This window comes from Pararge aegeria, chromosome 5 (assembly GCF_905163445.1).
Source record: "Pararge aegeria chromosome 5, ilParAegt1.1, whole genome shotgun sequence".
Taxonomy (NCBI): domain Eukaryota; kingdom Metazoa; phylum Arthropoda; class Insecta; order Lepidoptera; family Nymphalidae; genus Pararge; species Pararge aegeria.
Genome location: NC_053184.1, coordinates 10,450,304 through 10,469,233, shown reverse-complemented (window position 1 = coordinate 10,469,233; position 18,930 = coordinate 10,450,304). Strand labels below are relative to the sequence as shown.

General features: G+C 37.2%; 1 protein-coding gene across 3 annotated transcripts in view; it reads right to left on the bottom strand.

Moving 5' to 3' along the window:
* The window catches only part of LOC120623662, a 36,985-nt gene that overhangs the window by 4,464 nt on the left and 13,591 nt on the right, over positions 1–18,930 (bottom strand). For all 3 annotated transcript variants that reach the window (XM_039889823.1, XM_039889824.1, XM_039889822.1), the window contains exons 2-12: positions 16,920–17,040; positions 14,535–14,673; positions 13,415–13,562; positions 11,056–11,160; positions 8,409–8,543; positions 7,650–7,845; positions 7,157–7,349; positions 6,219–6,470; positions 4,253–4,417; positions 3,048–3,214; positions 714–881 (exon numbers count right to left, since the gene is read on the bottom strand). In XM_039889823.1, the coding sequence (XP_039745757.1) occupies positions 714–881; positions 3,048–3,214; positions 4,253–4,417; positions 6,219–6,470; positions 7,157–7,349; positions 7,650–7,845; positions 8,409–8,543; positions 11,056–11,160; positions 13,415–13,562; positions 14,535–14,673; positions 16,920–16,983 (1,732 nt within the window). In that variant the 5' untranslated portion in view covers positions 16,984–17,040. The remainder of the gene's footprint in view (positions 1–713; positions 882–3,047; positions 3,215–4,252; positions 4,418–6,218; positions 6,471–7,156; positions 7,350–7,649; positions 7,846–8,408; positions 8,544–11,055; positions 11,161–13,414; positions 13,563–14,534; positions 14,674–16,919; positions 17,041–18,930) is intronic.

Genomic DNA, 18,930 nt, shown 5'->3' with positions numbered 1-18,930 from the left:
GACACGCTGAGCGGCGAAAGCTCATTTCGCATAAGGAGGCCACGGGGCGGGTGCGTGAAGTCTGGGAGGTATATAACTGGTTCCCCGGCTGGTTCCCGGTTTGTTAGAGCAAAACCATCAAGAGGGACATGCCGTGGTAGTTTTTAGTTTGGTTACACCCCCGTTAGAGTACCACATAGCCACCGTCCCGCTAAAAGGTCGGAATAGCAATAAAGCTTTAAAAAAAGGATGGTAACTAGCCACAGCCGAAGCGACCCGACCAGCCAAAATTCATAAATTATAAATTACAAAGCGCCTATACGAATCGAGGTTCGAACCGGAGGTAGTGTGGGTCTCAAAAATGGGAGCGCCGCCTTTTATAAGACCCACACTATGGACAGTGTTCATGGTGCGATACAATATCGCTCCGCTGATTCGACATTCGGCGTCAAACCTCTCTAGGTTTCTCATCCTTATACTTTTCTTATATCTTCCGTCATAAACTTACAGAAGTATTAACTTAACTTATTTACCTACTACTGTTTCACCGCGAACTATGACCTCCCGCAGTTATATTAACTATGTTTTAATTATTAAACATAATTCATACTTTTTTATAGTACAAACGGTTAGCGTCTTTGCACATTCGTTGATCTATGGTACAAAAAAAGTCTGCTCTAATAACATGTATAGCTGAAAAATTGTTTATCAATGAAACAATGTCAAGTACATACCAATACAAAAGTGCGCAATCACTGGCAAAGCTTGTCCAGTAGTGGTATACTTCCTCGGCACCAGGTGTCGGAAGTACAGCATCGCAGTCACCCATACAAGGCTCAGGGTGAACACTTCCAGCAGCTCACACACCACCACCCATGAGTATGTCTCGCTGTACGCTAGACCTGCATTGGGAATACAACAAATCAGCAGAACTCATCACATTTTACCTCGACTTCATGATCATTATTATCCTCAGCCATCCACTGCTAGGTCTCCTCTCTTTTAGAAGAGACGGTTTTGAGACTTTTACGTGTTAAACTTTAAAATGATGTTGGAAAAGAGCAATCTGCTGAGTTGCTTGCCGGCTCTTCTCAGTGGAATCTGCCTTCCGAACCGGTCACTACAAACAGACTGACTTGTCGTTTCAAAAGTGCTTATTAATTAGGCCTACTTGAAATAAATGAATTTTGAATTAAAAGCATAGACCAAATTCAAATACCAAATTTCTTTATTCATGCCTATCACAGTCACTTATGAAGCGTTCATATGAACATATATGTTTAGCAGCACCAATGTGGTTTGGTGGGCTTTAACGACTATTGTCAAAACTTAATAATAACCGGGCCCCGACGGCTTAACATGTTCTCCGAGGCACGGGGGTTGACAGCGCTAATTTCCTAACTTCGGTCCGGTACTGAAAATTTTATAACACAACAAACATAATACCTAACACTTTTTGGCTCGACCTCGACAATTCGAACCTAGGACCTCGTGAACCGAAAGATACACGCTCACCACTAGGCCATCGAGGTATTCATACAAATTCAAATATCCTTCAAAACTGTAAATTCCTACCAACTAATATCGTCACACTACCCTATACCAGTTCTCCATCTCTCTCGTACTAGAGACAGATATAGAACATAGCCCTTTGACCTTTTAATAATTGACAGACTAAGCAGATTGCCAATCCATGGTAAGTCAAAGTCAAAGTCAAAAATCAGACACTTTTGATGCGTACATGACAATTACACGGTAGTGAGATGATGGCGATAACCATACCTGTTCGTAAACTTAAAACTAAAGCTACGAAGATTCCAAACGCTTCCTGGTCTACGAAGAAGCCCACAACAAACTTAGCCGGGTGTTTTTTTTTAATTTTTGTTATCCCCATCTCACATTGTCACTTAAAATTATTAGAAGAGCAACCTGGTTAGAGCAATAATAATTCACACCCAAGGTTTTTTATCGATTACGTAGTCATTTATTCTATAATAGGACTTTTCTATAAGCTTACGTTTAATAAGTAAGTAGAACTACATCGCCTATGAACAGAGAAATACTTTGCAAGGCATGCAAGAAAAACATCGGCAAGGCGAAGTTGTTAAGCCTCATGTGCCCATAATTACAGAATTACACCGGCAGAATTGACATTCTTTGTTCTTATGCATTAAGTCACAAAAAAAAAGTTTATGTACGTGGGGCCTAGTTGAATGAAGTTGAATTTATGCAATCCGTTTACTTAGAAGCGTGCAAAAGAGAAAGCTCGAATCGACTGACACATTATTCAAGGTCAGATAAAGGGCATACCCACAGGCGTAACTAACTATATCTGCTGTTGGGGCCCGTGGCAAATTCATGAGATGGTGCTATTCCAAAATCAAAGAAAGGTCAACCAATGCTGTAGCAATAAATCCCTACGTAAAATATGACAGCCTCTAAGTCTAAAGTCATAATTTTTTATTCTCTTCTCATAACAATCTCATATTTATTTACGAAACGGAAAACGGGGTTTCGCCGAGCGCCACTTTTAATTACTACAGCTCGTGCCATGAAAGAAATTAGAACTAACAAAAACATGTAGACAAAACATTTCTTCACACCGGATGCGCTGTGAAAGCAGGACGATATCGTTTTCCCACAAATAAGTTCAAATCTTTTTATCATGGTGATTTAGGTGTACATTTAGGGGGCCGAATAATGCAGCATTTACCGGTATGGGGTCGCTATTCCAGCATCTTAGAACACCAACGTCCATCGGTTCTCCAATAATAAAATAATAACTTGTACTAATAACCAATTGTTGGAACCTTCCTGTCCACGTCTTTGTCGATAGAGTGGTAACTAGCCACAGCCGAGTGCTCCCACGATACAAGACCAGAGAATATTCTGAAAATTTTCGAATTGCCTGTGCCGAGTATTGAATCTGATGACAGCGTCGTCCCCACTGTGCCGCGGTGGTCAACGTAATCGTCGGTCGGTTTGCAACGGCTGGGAGTTCCGGTCATCGTACCCAGGACCTCCCACTTATAAGACCACTGCGCCAGGAGGGTCGTCAACAATCATACCTGTGTAGCGCAGGCAGTAGATAGTGAAGGCGGTGATGAAGACATTGGAGTGCCCGATGAAATCCACAAGTGCTTCCGCCCACCACAGCGCCGGTACCGCGGGCAGAGCACCTACCGTCATAGTGAGGCCGACTTCCAGCGCGGTTCCGTTCAGCTCCTCTACCGTCCTGTACAGTTCATAAAAACAATTCAAATTCAAAAATGTTTTATTCATGTAGGTTTATCACAGGCGCTTATGAAGCGTTCATACGTATACATAATATTATGCTACCATCAGTGTACCGTCAATTCAATATTAGGCATATTATATACATATAAACACCCAGACACTGAAAAACATTCATGCTCATCACACAAACATTTTCCAGTAGTGGGAATCGAACCCACGGCCTTGGGCTCAGAAAGCAGGGTCGCTGCAAACTGCGCCGATCGGCCGTCGTCATTGCTATTCTAGCGCTACAATCCGCAATGGAGTGTCATAAAAACTAATTCCTTGATACAGTCATTATAGAGTTGGGCTTCAATCTGGACTTAAAACAACTGAACTTTGATGCCGGCTCGGAGTTACGAATTTCGAGTTTAAAACCTCCGTACTCATTACTATTAAGTTTTCCGCCTTATGTGATATACTCTTCTCTCTAAATGCGTTGAGTTTCCAACTTCTCTCCAAAGATAATGTTATTGCTTCTTAAAAGACAGCCTTTTACTAGAAGTATAAGTAGGTAAGCTGTGGCGGAGAACAAAGTGAACAGATAGAGAAAAACTATTATCGCACGCAGTAAACGTCAAGTTTACTTTACATTAGCTAGTTATCGAAAAGGATAAGATTAATAGATCATAGAAAAAAGATTTATCATCATCAACAACAACAGCCTACACAGCGTCTTCTGCTAAACGTAGTCTTCCTTGTGAGCACGCGACCTCACATGTTCTTTGCCTTTCTCTCAAAGCCGCCTTCTTCTCAACAGGCTGTTAGTCGTCCTGCGCTTACCGGGTGGGGACCCAACACCGGGAATAAAGAACGGATACCTTAGAACGTGTTTGGTCTAATTGACACTATTCATAAAAGAACAAGTTTTAATGTATCTACTGTTGGTTGTCCATTATAAATTAATTAATTAATTAATTAATAAATAAACTGCCCAAAATCCTCAATAAAAAGGAATGATTTATATGTCGTTTCCTGTATAAAATAAAACAGTTACCACGGCAGATAGGCGTCGATGCCGCTCCATAGAGTGCCCAGCAGCGCTACTACAGCGAAGACGGCCGCGGTTTCAGCGCCGTAGCGTCGCACCGTGTTCATAGGCATGGCCAGCACACCCGTCGACGTGTGCCACCACCACTCGGGCGTCGACAGCGGCATGTGGCTGGTTACGAACAAATACAATCCGTTCTTATAATAGGTATATGTGTGCAGTGGCGTGCACTTCATACATGCACAAAAGCACTGCCTACCCTAAAATTTATGTATAATAATAGGAGGATTTTTGTCGTTTTATGCTATTTTCGTGCATACCCTGGTAAGAAACCAAGTGCACGCCACTGTATGTGTGTATAATACGTATCAGCTGTACAACGGACGGTTACTGCCAACTACGTACGGAGATAGGCCCAAGAACAGCGCAAGCATGCGAAAGTATTGTTTGTTTTTTATACTGTGCCTATGTCCGCGTCAATTATTAAGCGTTCTTGCCGAACTTTGGCACAAAGACAGTTTACTTCCTGGCGCACATAGGATAGGTACTTTTTACATCGGAATGGAACACGAACATCGTTCCCACTATTTAAAAACAAATACCTACCTTTGAAATACCAATAATTGCTTGTTAATACGCATGGTTTAGGTAAATACTAAACCGATTATAACGATTTATTGCACAAACGTTGCTTGCAACCTGGAAAGTGGCTAGGAAAATAATACTTTTTAACTCGTGACCACAAACATTTTCCGCTCCCGGATAAGGTAGAACTTCCTTCCATTACCTTTCTACTTTCGAAACTTACGCATAACAGAGAACAACCTTCTTTATTATGCGTTTCGTTCACTTTATAATACGTAAGACTATATATAATAAAATTAAGGACTTTACAGAGTTAATCCTGTTTAAATTTCAATACAAAAACGCAATTAGGTACAACTTTTCCGGTATTTTTCATTTTTGCGTGCAATTTTTTTTAAGTAATTCTTACTTAACTCTATAGTTTTTTTTATACGTTACTTTATTTCGGGAATTAATAATTACAAACTAAAATTAATATTTACAATTAATACAAGCCGTCTGACTGTTCACTTATGGGCATGGTACCCAAAATGCTGGCGCTATTGCCCCTTTGAATTGCTAGACTTAGCCATTGGGCTAAATAAGCGCCAGCTCTTGGGTCACCAGACGTAAGGACCAATTTTTGGGACTCGATGTTAATACAATTTTTCGTGTGCGATTCTATAGTTAATTCTCTCTTCGGAACTTTGTAATTTGGAACTCCATACAACAGACCTATGTCCAGCAGCTATCGGTTGATATGATGATGGTGATGATATCACTCTAATTGATAAATGTCTCCGTAGGACATTATGAAAGTCTGTTTCGGGAGGCCAAGACTTTGGACCTAGAACTACCCTCTGCGCTATGTAGGTATATGCTAGCGAATTCATTATAATTCCTCAAAAAAAACTTACATTCACAAAGTTTCAGGACTCAAAATTACTGTACAAACAAAAGCGAACACATCCTTTATACGTCGACGTTTTTAACGTTTCGTATGGCGCGTATTTTGTGAGTGCATTTCGAGCCAGTGCATTGTTGAGTTTGTTTATTGTTATCGCACGTAACATTCCACTATTCATGGGATTTCATGTTACTAAGTTGTGAATTAATGCTACGAACGTTATAATTGGGTGCAACACGCATAAACTGCGATTTTTTTTTTATTATTTAGCAAATTAGGAAACTGATAAACACAATACTAATGTAGGTAAGTCTTTAAGTTTTACCTCATAAACCAATAAATAGCACGTGTCACTAGTATAAAAGAACCTACCTAATGTCTAGACTTTGGACCTAGTACCTACTACCTTCTGCACTAGGTAGGTAGAATTCATTATAATTCCTCCATAAAACCTTAAAAAATAAAAAAAGACTATTACTTCTAAAATAATAATATACTTACGTGTCAACCAGTAGTATCAGGGCTCCTATCAGCATGAAAACGGCGTGCATCACGAAGGGCACTAAGTAAGGCATATCAGGCATTTGAGTAGACGCCAGCCCCGCCAGCGGGGGGAAAATGGCTAGTCCTAAGGTTCCGAAGGCCAACTGCCTCCCAACGTCACCACGACCCAAGGAAGTCTCCCTGGTGGCTATAACACACGCAGCCCCAAGTAATGCCAGACCTGCTGTCGGCCAAATGTCTGCTAATATCCTGTAGTGTGGAAGAAGGAAAATGTCATTAAGTATTTTTTCAAAGCTTTCATCATCGTTATAGTTTCTGTATTCCAACATAATTAGACAACAAGAAAAAAAAGCTTCTTATTAAACTATTTTGAACGGTGAAAATGATAACTACTCGGGTATAGGTACATAAACGCGCGAGGGATTTGGATAACCAAATCATTAATCAACGGTGTTTAAAAAAGCCTAGACAATAGACTTCTAAATTCCTCTGGTACTTACTTCTGGCTCATAAAAACATTCTGGCTTATAAGCTTTTTAATTTTTTTTTTTATTAATTTTTTTCTAACACACGTAACAATCAATCAGTAAGAGCGGGAGTGTATTGGAAAGAAGCGCTACTTTGCGGAATTTTATGATATATTAAAAAAATCATATAACATTAAATTCTGCTTAATTTGCTATTATTCTCGGCGAAAATAAACTTTTCAACTTTTAGCGGAACAGAGGAAATTGCTTGATTCTCATAAGGGAGCAATGTGATATGTAACACTACTAAAAAAAATCCCTGACTATCTGCAAATTATAAGAAATAATATAATGAAGGCTACATGTTTTGCTTGTTGAGGTGTCACCAACCGCCTCATCAAGCAAAACATGTAGCCTGTGCGGAAAATAAATTTTGTGTCCACTAATAAATAAAGAACATAGTCTTACCTAATGATGAAGTAACTCCAGAATGTGTAAGTTGGATCGCCAATGATTTGGCGACATTCTGCATCCGCCAGCACTCCATCGGGCTCATCGTAAGGATCAAGTACTTGGCACCGCACAGCGGGATGGCATGTTTCCCCATCATGTACTATATCCTTCAAACGATCGGTTGGCACTAAACATTTGGATGGTCCACCTACAATCGTTACGGTTTCATACATGAATACAATAAAGCGCATGGTTCTTACGATGAGGCAACGGTTTTCAATTCGTCATTTATCAAAATCACGGAAGAGGCCGCTAAAATGATTCCACTTGAAGTCTCGTTACGACGAAAATCTACAGTCAGGTCTAATGAACATAAAGAGCTAAACTTAAATCTAATTTAAGCAACTGCGGCTTTTTACTAAAGTTGTTTGGTTCAATGTTCAATCCTTAAAATTTAGAAACCGAGAAAATAAAATATAAATATCCTTGGTAGGTTTATCTTACTCACCTGTACGATAGTTGCACCAGTTGTTCTCAGCGGTGGAATTATCTTCAGGTGGTTCGGGTGCTATCAGCGAGAGCGGCACCCGAAGTCTGTTGACGTGTTGCATGTACACCAAACATTGACCATTGTAGCACAAGTGCGGTGGGTTAAACTCAAAGTCATCTTCATCTTCATCTTCATCTGTCACTGGCGCTGGAGACTGATTAGGAAATTTTACTAGTTTGTATTATCGGAGTTCAAACTATCATGAGTATAATTTAATTACAGAAAAATATAGACTGTTGAATAAACGTAGTTTTTATCGGAGTACGCTCGACGTACTTCGAACTCGTTCGGGCATTTTATTTATGAGCTTGTTGCTTCAATATTTCAAAAAATGATAGTTGCAGCGACTACGCAATTCGTAGTCATACAAATTTAAAACTTTCATGAAATCTTAACTTAGATACAATTAAGCATCATATAGATGATGCCTTGATACGTAGTATTTAATTGTGATGCATGCATGAGTCAACCATGAACTTTGAATGAAATAGTAAATCTCGCATTACTAAGCCGTTATGACTAATTTTGTATTATTTACAGGCAGAAGCGAAACAATCATAAATATGGATAGATCACTATTATTCAAATCGTTTTTAAAATGAACTCATAATAACTCCAACAAGATCGTTGGAACAAAGGACGCTGAACTGAAGATAAACGTAAGCCCACTCACACATGATCAAATGTATTTAGACATTTAAAAGTAATAATACTCACAGTAGAGTTTGCAACGCTGTTGTACATCGGGCTGAGCGTGGTCGTGGTGGAGGTGGTGGTGAAAGGCCGGGTCACCCACGTCATGTTCTCGTCAGCACATCCGTATTCACATGCGCTTACCGCCAGTACTCCGGACTAGAGTAACAGCAAAATACTTATTCCAACAGTTCACTACCTTATTCTAACTAATATTATAAATGCGGAAGTGTGTTTGTTTGTTTGTCCGCCCTTCAAGCCCTAATCAAGGAAACAATCAACTGAATTTTTGGTATAAAGTCAGTTGAAAGGACGGAGAATAACACAGGTCACTTTTTTCCCAGGAAATAAAACGGGATCTGACAGGGTTTGTTAAAAACCGTAGCCGTACCGTACCGTGTACCGTATGTCCTTTATTCTCAAAAACTAGACATTTATAAAAATCCCGTATAGCTACAGTGGCTAAAAAGATAGGTTACAATAGAAATTACATTTGATATGAAATTTGAAAAACAATGATTTTGGATTAAAAGAGGCTTCACATCCATGCTGAAACTACGACTGCTATTTAAATAAAAAAAGTAAGAAATTCGGCATCGTCATTTTCCGAATTGCTATTGAACTTTTTGAAGCCTTGTTAATCCTCACCCCACAAAAGCGGAGACCTAAATTCGGCGCGCGGATGACCCAATTAAAGAGCAATCAATTTTGATGACCAGGTCGTCGTCGGTATGGTTACTATCAATTACAAAAGTATCATGTGTTCAAATCTGAAGCGAAAATATAAAGGTAAAAATATGACCAATAAGTTTAATAGTTTCGAACTATCTACTGGAGCCAACATTATGACCAAATTCCTTGTAATAGGTACATTAACTTAACTACTAGTTAGAATGCGTACAGAATTTAGACGAATTACATTTTTGTTTGCCGATGTGTTATTATGGTGGTGGTATGTAACAATATTTATAGATAAATAATTGTTGGCATATAACATCAGCTATCGTTAGGTGTAATACCATGAATACAAATATTCAGACACACACGTTCACACGCACACACATATGACATACACGTGTAAATGAGATGTCGGTACATACAATTAGGTAGTTTTGTAGTAAATTCAAATTCAAAATTTCTTTATTCATGTAGGTCTATCACAGGCACTTATGAAGCGTTCATACATATTTGTTTACATAATTGTAACGGGATGGTGATAACTTCGTTCGCCAACTTAAATCTAAAGCTACGAGGGTTCCAAACGCGCCCTGGTCTAAGAAGAGCCCACAACAAACTTAGCCGGGTAAATTTATTTTTTTGTTATCACCATCTTCCAGTAAATTTAAATTAAGCTATGAAGCTAGAGCAATTCACACCCAAGCTTTTTTATCGTTTAAATAATCCTTAATATAATAATAGTATTTTTCTGTAAGCTTACGTTTTATATAAACTTTGAACTTATTGAGAGACAACTCAAAGATTTCATTTGGTAATTTGTTATAAAATAATATACAATTGCCCTTGAATGAATTAAAATACTACTACTACTATACAAGTGGGTAGGTAGTTGACAATTTGGTTGATATTAGTTATAAATAAATAAATAATAAATAAATATACTACGACAATACACACATCGCCACCTAGCCCCAAAGTAAGCGTAGCTTGTGTTATGGGTGATAGCTGTTGAATATTTTTATGAATTTAATACATAAATACTATCTCTAATCAAAGTATAAGTAACTTTTTGTGATGTTAGACACATGGCCCAACAGCACGGCTAGCATGGGCAGGAGACAGTTATATCCCCGGGGAAAGGATATAAATTTATCTTCTCCCACAGCTTTATCGACTCTTAAAGCATTAGCGCACAAGTGGAAATAATATCCAAATAATATATGTGCATCCTATCTGTCAAGAGCTGTAATTAAACGAGTTCCGAGAGTTGTAGCGGAAGCACAACCCTTAACCAGAGAGGTTGAACCACTCTGGTCTTCACAGTGGCTGTACCTGAACTCTAGGACATCAAGAAATTAGGGAAACGCTGGCCCAGGTGGCTTTAAGTACACCCCCATGAAACGTTGGATCATGCGGGCGTACTTAACGTTTTACTAACGGTTGATTAATAAATAAGGTACAGAAAAAACTGCCATAAACGGTTTTTATCAAAAATATATTAACAGGTATTTTAATAAACGGGGGTAAACTTCTCCTATTCCATGTTCCAGTGATTTAGCAGGTGGGCACGTTAATTATATCCCTTGTCAGTGGATATAATCGGGGGATACAATTTTTACTCCCGCCCGTGCTAGCCCTGCTGATCGTAAATGAAGAAGCTTCGCTTATCAACATATGTACACTTCAGCATACAAAGAGTCGCCTTGTGTCGATCAACCTGAGGCGTCGTGTGCCTGTAATTATATCAACACCAACGGCCATCATGTCAGACAGGAACACGCTTGGCGGCAGAAATAAGCATGACGATATCCCCGCATTTCCCCGGATGAACTTTATCACAAAAAGCTCAAGTAGGTGTAGTACTGAAATATAAATGTACTACTTACAGTTGCTAACATTCAATTTTTATTTGGTTCTAATACCTACTTAGTGGTAACTGGTAACCGGTACGTAAATTTTAACGTACCGAAATAATGTATTATTAATTTCATACCTTTTCGCCCTCCCATCGATTGCAACGCATGCCCTCCGTGCACACCTCTTGCATGACGTAAGCGCCCTCCGCGTCGCACATAAATAACACCTGCGGTCGCCGCGCCTACACAAAGTTCAAATCACATCAACCTGCAAATTACTGTCACACCTGTATTATAACTCATAAATATAGATTACAATACATCTTTAAAAAAAAACTGTGTCTGTATGTGAAACTTTTGAAATAACTAACTAACTAACTTCTTCAAATTGAGCCCTTAATATGATTATTTGACCATACAAACAGTATTCGGGCCCGACAAATTTCACAAAACTTATAAAGATAAAATAAAAATAAACTGATTTTGTCAGAACTTTAACGGATATCCTACAGGGTATCCGTTCAACATACTTAGGCTTCTACTGAACCAAAACTACCCTAGAAATTAGATTAATAGGCACTCGTAGTTTTATTAAAAAACATATTTTATTGACTTCTGATAGAAGCTAATATCTATTTCATATTATTCCATCTGGTGACAGAAGGGCTAAATTATAGCATGTCTTAAATTATATATTTAATTAATAAGTAAGCCAAGCGGTGATTGCCCAGTGGGTTAGGAGCTCGATCTCACTTTCGGCAGGCCGAGTTCGAATACCACCAACTTATCCAAGTTATGTGCGGTTTAAGTAATTAAAACATCAATTGCTTCAAAGGTGCAGGAAAACATCATGAGGAAACCTGCATGCCTGAGAGTTCTACATAATGTTCTCAAAGGTGCGTGGAGTCCACCAATCCGCACTGGGCCAGAGTGGTGGAGCGACCTTAACCCCTTTTCATTGTGAGAGGAGACCCGTGACCCGTAGTGGACCGGTACTAGTTTGATATGATGATGATTAATAAGCAGGTAATAAGTTAGTACCTATAGTAGGTACTATATGAAATACTAAGTATTAAAGACTAGGTATTTCACGATTTTTAATTTAATAACTAAGTAATGAACTGGCGACCAAAAAACACAGACATCGTACGTAATTGAAATTGAATAACCTTGTACGATATTCCTGGTCGAGTCTACCTACCCATGCAATTACACTAAAAGCATGAGTAGGGCACATGGTTTAAGCACGTAATGTTTTACAATATAAAATTAAAGTAGTTAAGTATACCTATACCTACATACATATTTAATAGCTCTTTACCAAAAGACAAATATTATTAGTTCCATCCCATAAATAAGAAAGTTACAAACATTGTTATTTATTTGATAGAACTACTTTTATAGTTCTTTTTAACTTCCCGTTAAGAAAATTAAAAATTTTCAACAGTTGGGAAGTTATTGGTTTCACCACGTTGTTCGAAAATCGAGTTTTCATCAGATGTCGACGTTTTGAGGTCCTAGAAAGCTTTCCTGACTATTCCCGCGATGGTGTCATCATGTCTGTATGTCTGTGTGTTTAAGTATGTATGTAAACCTCTCATAACTTAAGAACGGCTTGATCGATTGGATCGCGATTGGGGTCATTCGAAAGAGCTTCACATTACTTAGATTTTCTACAATTTCGAGATCGATTCGGAACGGATTCCGAGAAATCTCAAAAATAAAAATTTTGAAAAACTGTTTTTTTCTCTCTTTACCCAACACGTAAAAATCTGATGATTCGTGCAAAATTTATAGCAATTTTTACAAACTTAGGTATAAAATTAACGGAAAATTAAAGAAAGGAACTGAAGAGTGAACTACCCTACTTATTTTCTATAATTGAATAATGTTATTTTTTTTTTAACTTCCCGCTAAGAATCTAAATTTCTAAATTTAAGTTTAAAAATCCGAAAAATATTGCTTTATAAAACTTCTATCAGACTTTTGAGATCGAAGAACAAAATAAGTATGGAATTAGCGGGAAGTGGCAGGGATGGCCTTTAGGTCAACTGTTTTACTTTTACTTAGGAGGTTACTTACAAGGAGTAGAAGAACTACACTACATTTACCGCGAGTAATTAAATATTATGTTGAAAGCGAAATCAGATTGCTAGATTTTAACAAAATATCCTCAACTCAGTGACTGGCTACCATTGATTAAAGCAGTATTAGTGTAAAATTTAAGTTTTGTATTGAACCTTGACGTTCCTTAAATAAGGATTATAATTCTGAGACAAGAGCGTGAACAATATTAAAAGAACAATGCTTTAATAAATGGTAGTAATGAGACTGGATATTCTACAGAGCTCATTTCTGATTTGATCATAGAGTGATAGCCAGGGACTCTTAACCTTCTTTTGAGGCTCATAAATAGTGACTATGTTACAGAGCTATAAGTCAACACATGTTTGTGTATAGTATAAAGTTAAACGCAGATTGTTGTATTGTCCTTACTTCATGTCGTTCAGTGTAAGGCACTGCTAGTAGAAGTGTGTAGAATAAGGCGCTCAGAATCAAGCAGCATGCGATAACAACACGCAGCAGTTTCCCTGAACTGCTGGGACCTGCACCTCCTCCGGTTGATCCTCGACCTACTGATAGTCTGCGAACAAAATTGATTATGTTGGTACATATAGCGCGATGCAAAATTTTACTGAACTTTGTCTTTTTAAAAACAACCTACCACTTAATTTATCTACCTTACCTAATTTAATTTTTATTTTTAAATTGACTTTCGATGCTTATAAATTTATTATTCCATACAGTAAAATTAATGAAATTTTTATTATATTCAGTCGACATATTTTGATTAGTTATTGTATAAATTTATTTCTGTAAATTAAGTTTTGCATGTCGAAGATTTTGACTAAACATCTATACTACAATGTTATAAAAGAATTGAATTGAAAACCTACCTACTGCGAACTGAATGTTTTTTTCCGTTCGCTTTTACCTAAATACTAACAATAATTTATTAAGTCATCAAATAACTACGGGAGCAGTGTATAACTGGGGATTCTGTATCACATAGCGAACCTCAAGACGTATTGTAAACTAATACGATAAGCTCAACGAGTTGAGAGACGCAACAGAGCGAACCGGAGTGATACAGAATCCCCAAATTTAAACTACTTATAGTGTGTTATTGTGTGTATGTAAGTGACTATCAAAATTTGCTAGACCTTTGTTTTACCCCATAATAGAACAACTCCCCCCATTACATAATTAGAATACAAAAACTCGAGTAAATATTCAGTATGTATCTTACTTACCTACATACGTAACGTAGGTAGGTAGTTTTGTGGCGAGGTGAAATCCTCACTATCGTCAAATGATACGACTTATTATGACATCAATGGCTTCTTTGAGCCCCTTTACGAGATCATGTTAAGTTCTCATTGTCATGATAACACACGAAACAATTTTTCATTAGAAATATTCATATTGATATTGAGAAGAGACTGAACTAGCATTTTTTTACGTCCAGGATTTTATTGGTTTTAAGCGAGCTGTGTTTTGGTTTTGTTTCGAATTAAGTAAAAGATTAAAAAATAATGTAGTAATACCTACTTACTTGTCAATAAGGGGTCCAAGAATAGCTGGGCCCAGGAGTGCAATAGCAGGCGCTACTGCAGATATCAACCGAGCCTCCCCTCGGTCCAAGCCAACGGACAGTATGTGCAGAGGCAGGAACGGGAATATACATCCTATACCTATGGAACACACAACATAGATTTAGGCTTAGATAAGCCAATTAATTCCTCATCATAATACCCAGCATCAGCAAAATTGATCTAAAAAGTCAATTCAACCGACGACAGCATAACCGACAAAAAAAAAAAAAAAAAAAAAAAAAAAAAAAAAAAAAAAAAAAAAAAAAAAAAAAAAAAAAAAAAAAATAAAAAAAAAAAATAAAAAAAAAAAAAAAAAAAAAAAAAAAAAAAAAAAAAAAAAAAAAAATAAAAAAAAAAAAAAAAAAAAAAAATAAATTGTGCGGTTCTTGAGTTTTTTTTTTTTAATATTGTTGCAAATAATTATTGAATTAAAATAATATAACATTATAATATGTTAACTTTCAGTTACGCTAAGTGTGCTGAAATATAGAGCCATTGGTAAGACGTGGACCGACAAAACACAAACGTTACAGAAAGGTTTATTTAAATATTTTTACACATAGTTAAATTACAATTTAATGATAAAATTGAGTGTCATTTAAGCGGCGCATAACGTTGAAATATGTAACACATGAAAACACCTTTAAAATGGTAGTGCGTGAAAAAACACAGCATAACTATTCTGACGTTATGCCACCACTAAGGTATCCCCCCGATGTCGTCGAGCCCTGGGGCTCTTCTCATGGCGAGCTTTCGCGCTCGCCCCACTCCCCCGGTGACGCCGTAGCAACCCCTTAGGAGGTTATCGGCAAGTGTCCTTCCGAAAAAGCAAAAAAAAAAAAGCACTAAGGTCCTACACGTCTCTTACATCTTGACATATAATAAATTTACAAGATTGCAATTTGCGTCCTGTCCTTGACAAATAAAAGGCTAACACACATGCACTGGTGGACTATTTGTTCACAGTAGTGTAAATATATAATACTAGCTGTTGCCCGCAACTTCGTCTGCGTTTGATTTTGTTTTAGGATGTGGCATTCAATTTAGTTTTGTTCTAAAAAAAATTGTAGTATTCAGTATAGCTCAGCCTTAAATGCTGAGGAGTTCTGTCCTCTATCTCCAACCACATTCATCAGATCTTCACAAAGTTTGGGCAAAATTAAAGACATATTATAATCTCTATAGTACAAAAATAGAGTTATCGTCAAAAACTTTCATCCCCTCTCCCAAAGGAACCGAGCTTAATGTCGGGATAAAATGTATCCTATATTACTTCTAACACTTCCAAGAATAAGTGTACAAAGTATCATGAGGATCGGTTAAGTAGTTTTTGCGTGAAAGTGTAACAAACAAACTTACATTGACATTTATTATATTAGTAGGGATGTGTATTTTTCAAGGATATAGATAGTTGGTATCTTAGATCTCTCAATTGCGCTCTACAAAAGTTTATGGTGCCATAATTCCAGAGCGCATTGCAGTAGCGGACCCGAGGTGAACGGTCCCTAAATCATTCCGTAAGTACTAAGTAGGTATACGATATACCTATATGGAGACCGATAATCCATACAAGGAAAGTTGCAATACAGCATAAGAACATTGCGATGCCGGACGACACGGAGCCTGCCATTGAACCACTTTTTTATCGTGACCCCAAGAAAATAACAACTTAGCTGTATCTACCTACACTTGTTATGCGATAATGTTCGACGAAAACTTGTTTCTGCTTGTTCACTGAACCAGAAACGTTTAAAAAAACAAATTGCCTCTTTTTTTCGATTCAACGGGTTTTGCTTCCGACTTCACATAACAAAAACCTCCATTTTAAAGAACTATGGGGGAAAGCAAGAACCAAGAACGGTGACCAATTTCGAATTCGCTAAACTGTCAACCCAGCTACGCTAGTCATTCCGTGCCTCAGCTGCAACTACCTACATATATTCCTACGAGTAGCAGACAATAATGCCCAAAAATTATATTGGGTCTGCCAGATAACGGACGAGGTTCTTGGGGCTGAAAAACCAGCCCAGTTGGAATCACCTCCGAAGCCCTTGTAAAGATGCAGAATGTGAAAGGAAACTGCACTAGCTTTCCAAAAAACCTGCTCGCAATAGCGTTAATTCTCAATTATAAGGAAACTTCTAAAACAAGAGAGTGGCTTGGAAAAAATTGTTTGTTAATAAGTTTGATAGGAAGTTTGATCCACATTTTTCCACATCCTCTTTTGTATGGTTTAACAAGGCCTATTCGAAGGGCATTGGTTGGGTTAGCAGACGCAAACAAAGAAAATAGGATAGAAATCCAATGGACGTATACAGATGAGGGAGCCCTCATTAGTTAGTTACCTGAAAGGAAGCAGAAGAGTACACACTTCAGCGTAATTAGGTTCTTGTTCACGAGCTGCGTCATGTTTAGTCTTTCTCTAGCACCTTGGTTAAGTCGACCAGTGTTTCAACATCTTGAATTCTGAAACGAAAAAAAATTGGTCAAGGACTTGCTGAGATTACAGATGAACTTTTAAATAGACACGTTGACTTTAGTATAAAAATTGTTTGTGTTGTTGTAGATTAATTTGAAATCATTTTTATATTTAAATGCATTCAAATTAGTCTACCAGCCATAAGTATGATCCTACTATAACACCACGTCCTTCGAGACACTCTTGGAAGATGACAAAGTGGAGCTTTGCAAATTCTTTCAAACATTGCTTCTCTTGCATTGCGATTTTTAACTATATAATCACGGTTACTAACTTAACGATGAGTATAAATATATATTAGATAGTACGATATAGATGATGTGTCATTCATTATTATGATTCGCCCACTTGCGACATTTGGTAGTTACTAAAGGGGATACATATTACACATTGGTTTTAAAATAAGCGCCGCAAAGTGACGTGAGCTTCTATTGTCGTGATCTCATTGTGACATGGCTAGGTAGATATTTAACTCCCACTAAATGCTTTCGAGGTCTATTGTTTATAATGTGATAATGGATACTGTAGGACATTGTTTTCCTGTAAAATCTCCAATTGTTACTGACCCATCTCTTAAATATTCAAGTGATCGAATTCAAAATTTTTAAATTCGTTTATTTAAATTATCACCTGCAGCAGCTATCGATATAAAACTAAGTTGTTGGCAACACTAGTACTTATTGAAGAAATTGAGAATGAATAAAATAATATTAACCTAGTGTCAAACGTAACCAGTAACAGCCAGTAACGTATATCGAATTAGAAAGATCAAAGCTGTAGCCTGTAACACAATGATTTTATTTTGCACCTCATCATTACATAATACTTATCTAGTCAATACGCAGTTTGAAACAGGAATATATAACTAAGTGACAATTTATAACTTATAAATATGTGATTGTTTTTTTATCTTGTCTTTTTAGCCTCTACAGACAAGCTTAAGATAAGGTAAATATATACCTAAATCTGTTTAACTTAAAGATTTTTGCCAACAATATGCGATTTGTGATATGGCGCAACAGGTTGCTCTAATCTGTCGAATATTTTAGGATATTGAGGTCGGAACTACCTGACAGGACTGTTAATAACTCACAATCAGCACAACAGTATTCCACATTGAAAGTGGATCTTTTTGGATTTTTAATCATAGCATATCAGTAGGCTTTATTTTTAAGTGCTTTTGTAAAATAACAGCTTTTAATCGAAGGCATATAACCATACACAGCTTGTTATTTGTAGTATAATATTATTAAATTTATATTATAAAATTAACATAGGATAAATGGATCTATAACTATATACACATAAAAATAAACGAACAACTTACAGCTAACTTAAATGGTTAAAAAACTCATTTCGGATGTCACAGGTAACGGGAACTAAATTTCACTTGTATATTTCTGTCCTGATGTACAGATCGGTAATAATAATTTAGGTACTGGGTATCACTCCACAGACGACTTATTTCTAAGCCTCTCCCAAAACGACGCTATCCGAGCTCTAGTACAACAAGAAAAGTCGGGCACCCTCGACTCGGAAAACATGGTAGAAACACTGCAATATCGCGGAAAGTCTATGAGAATTAAGAATGCGTTGTTATATGGTAGGTACGTATTGCAATGTATGATTTTCTTAAAAAGTAACTGGCATGCATGAAAGCATTGGCAGTACACGTTAAATAAAGTAATGTTATGTGTACTGCTGTTTATAGTGACTCTACAACCGCTAAGGAAGGCAGATTCTACCGAGAATAAAACTGCAAGAAGCTTAGCGGAAATGTATTTTAAGTAATAAGCAAGGTTTAAATTTATAGAAGACGTTATGTAGATTTGGAGACTGAAATCATTGACCGTTTTATTTGGGCTACCGCGTCCGGC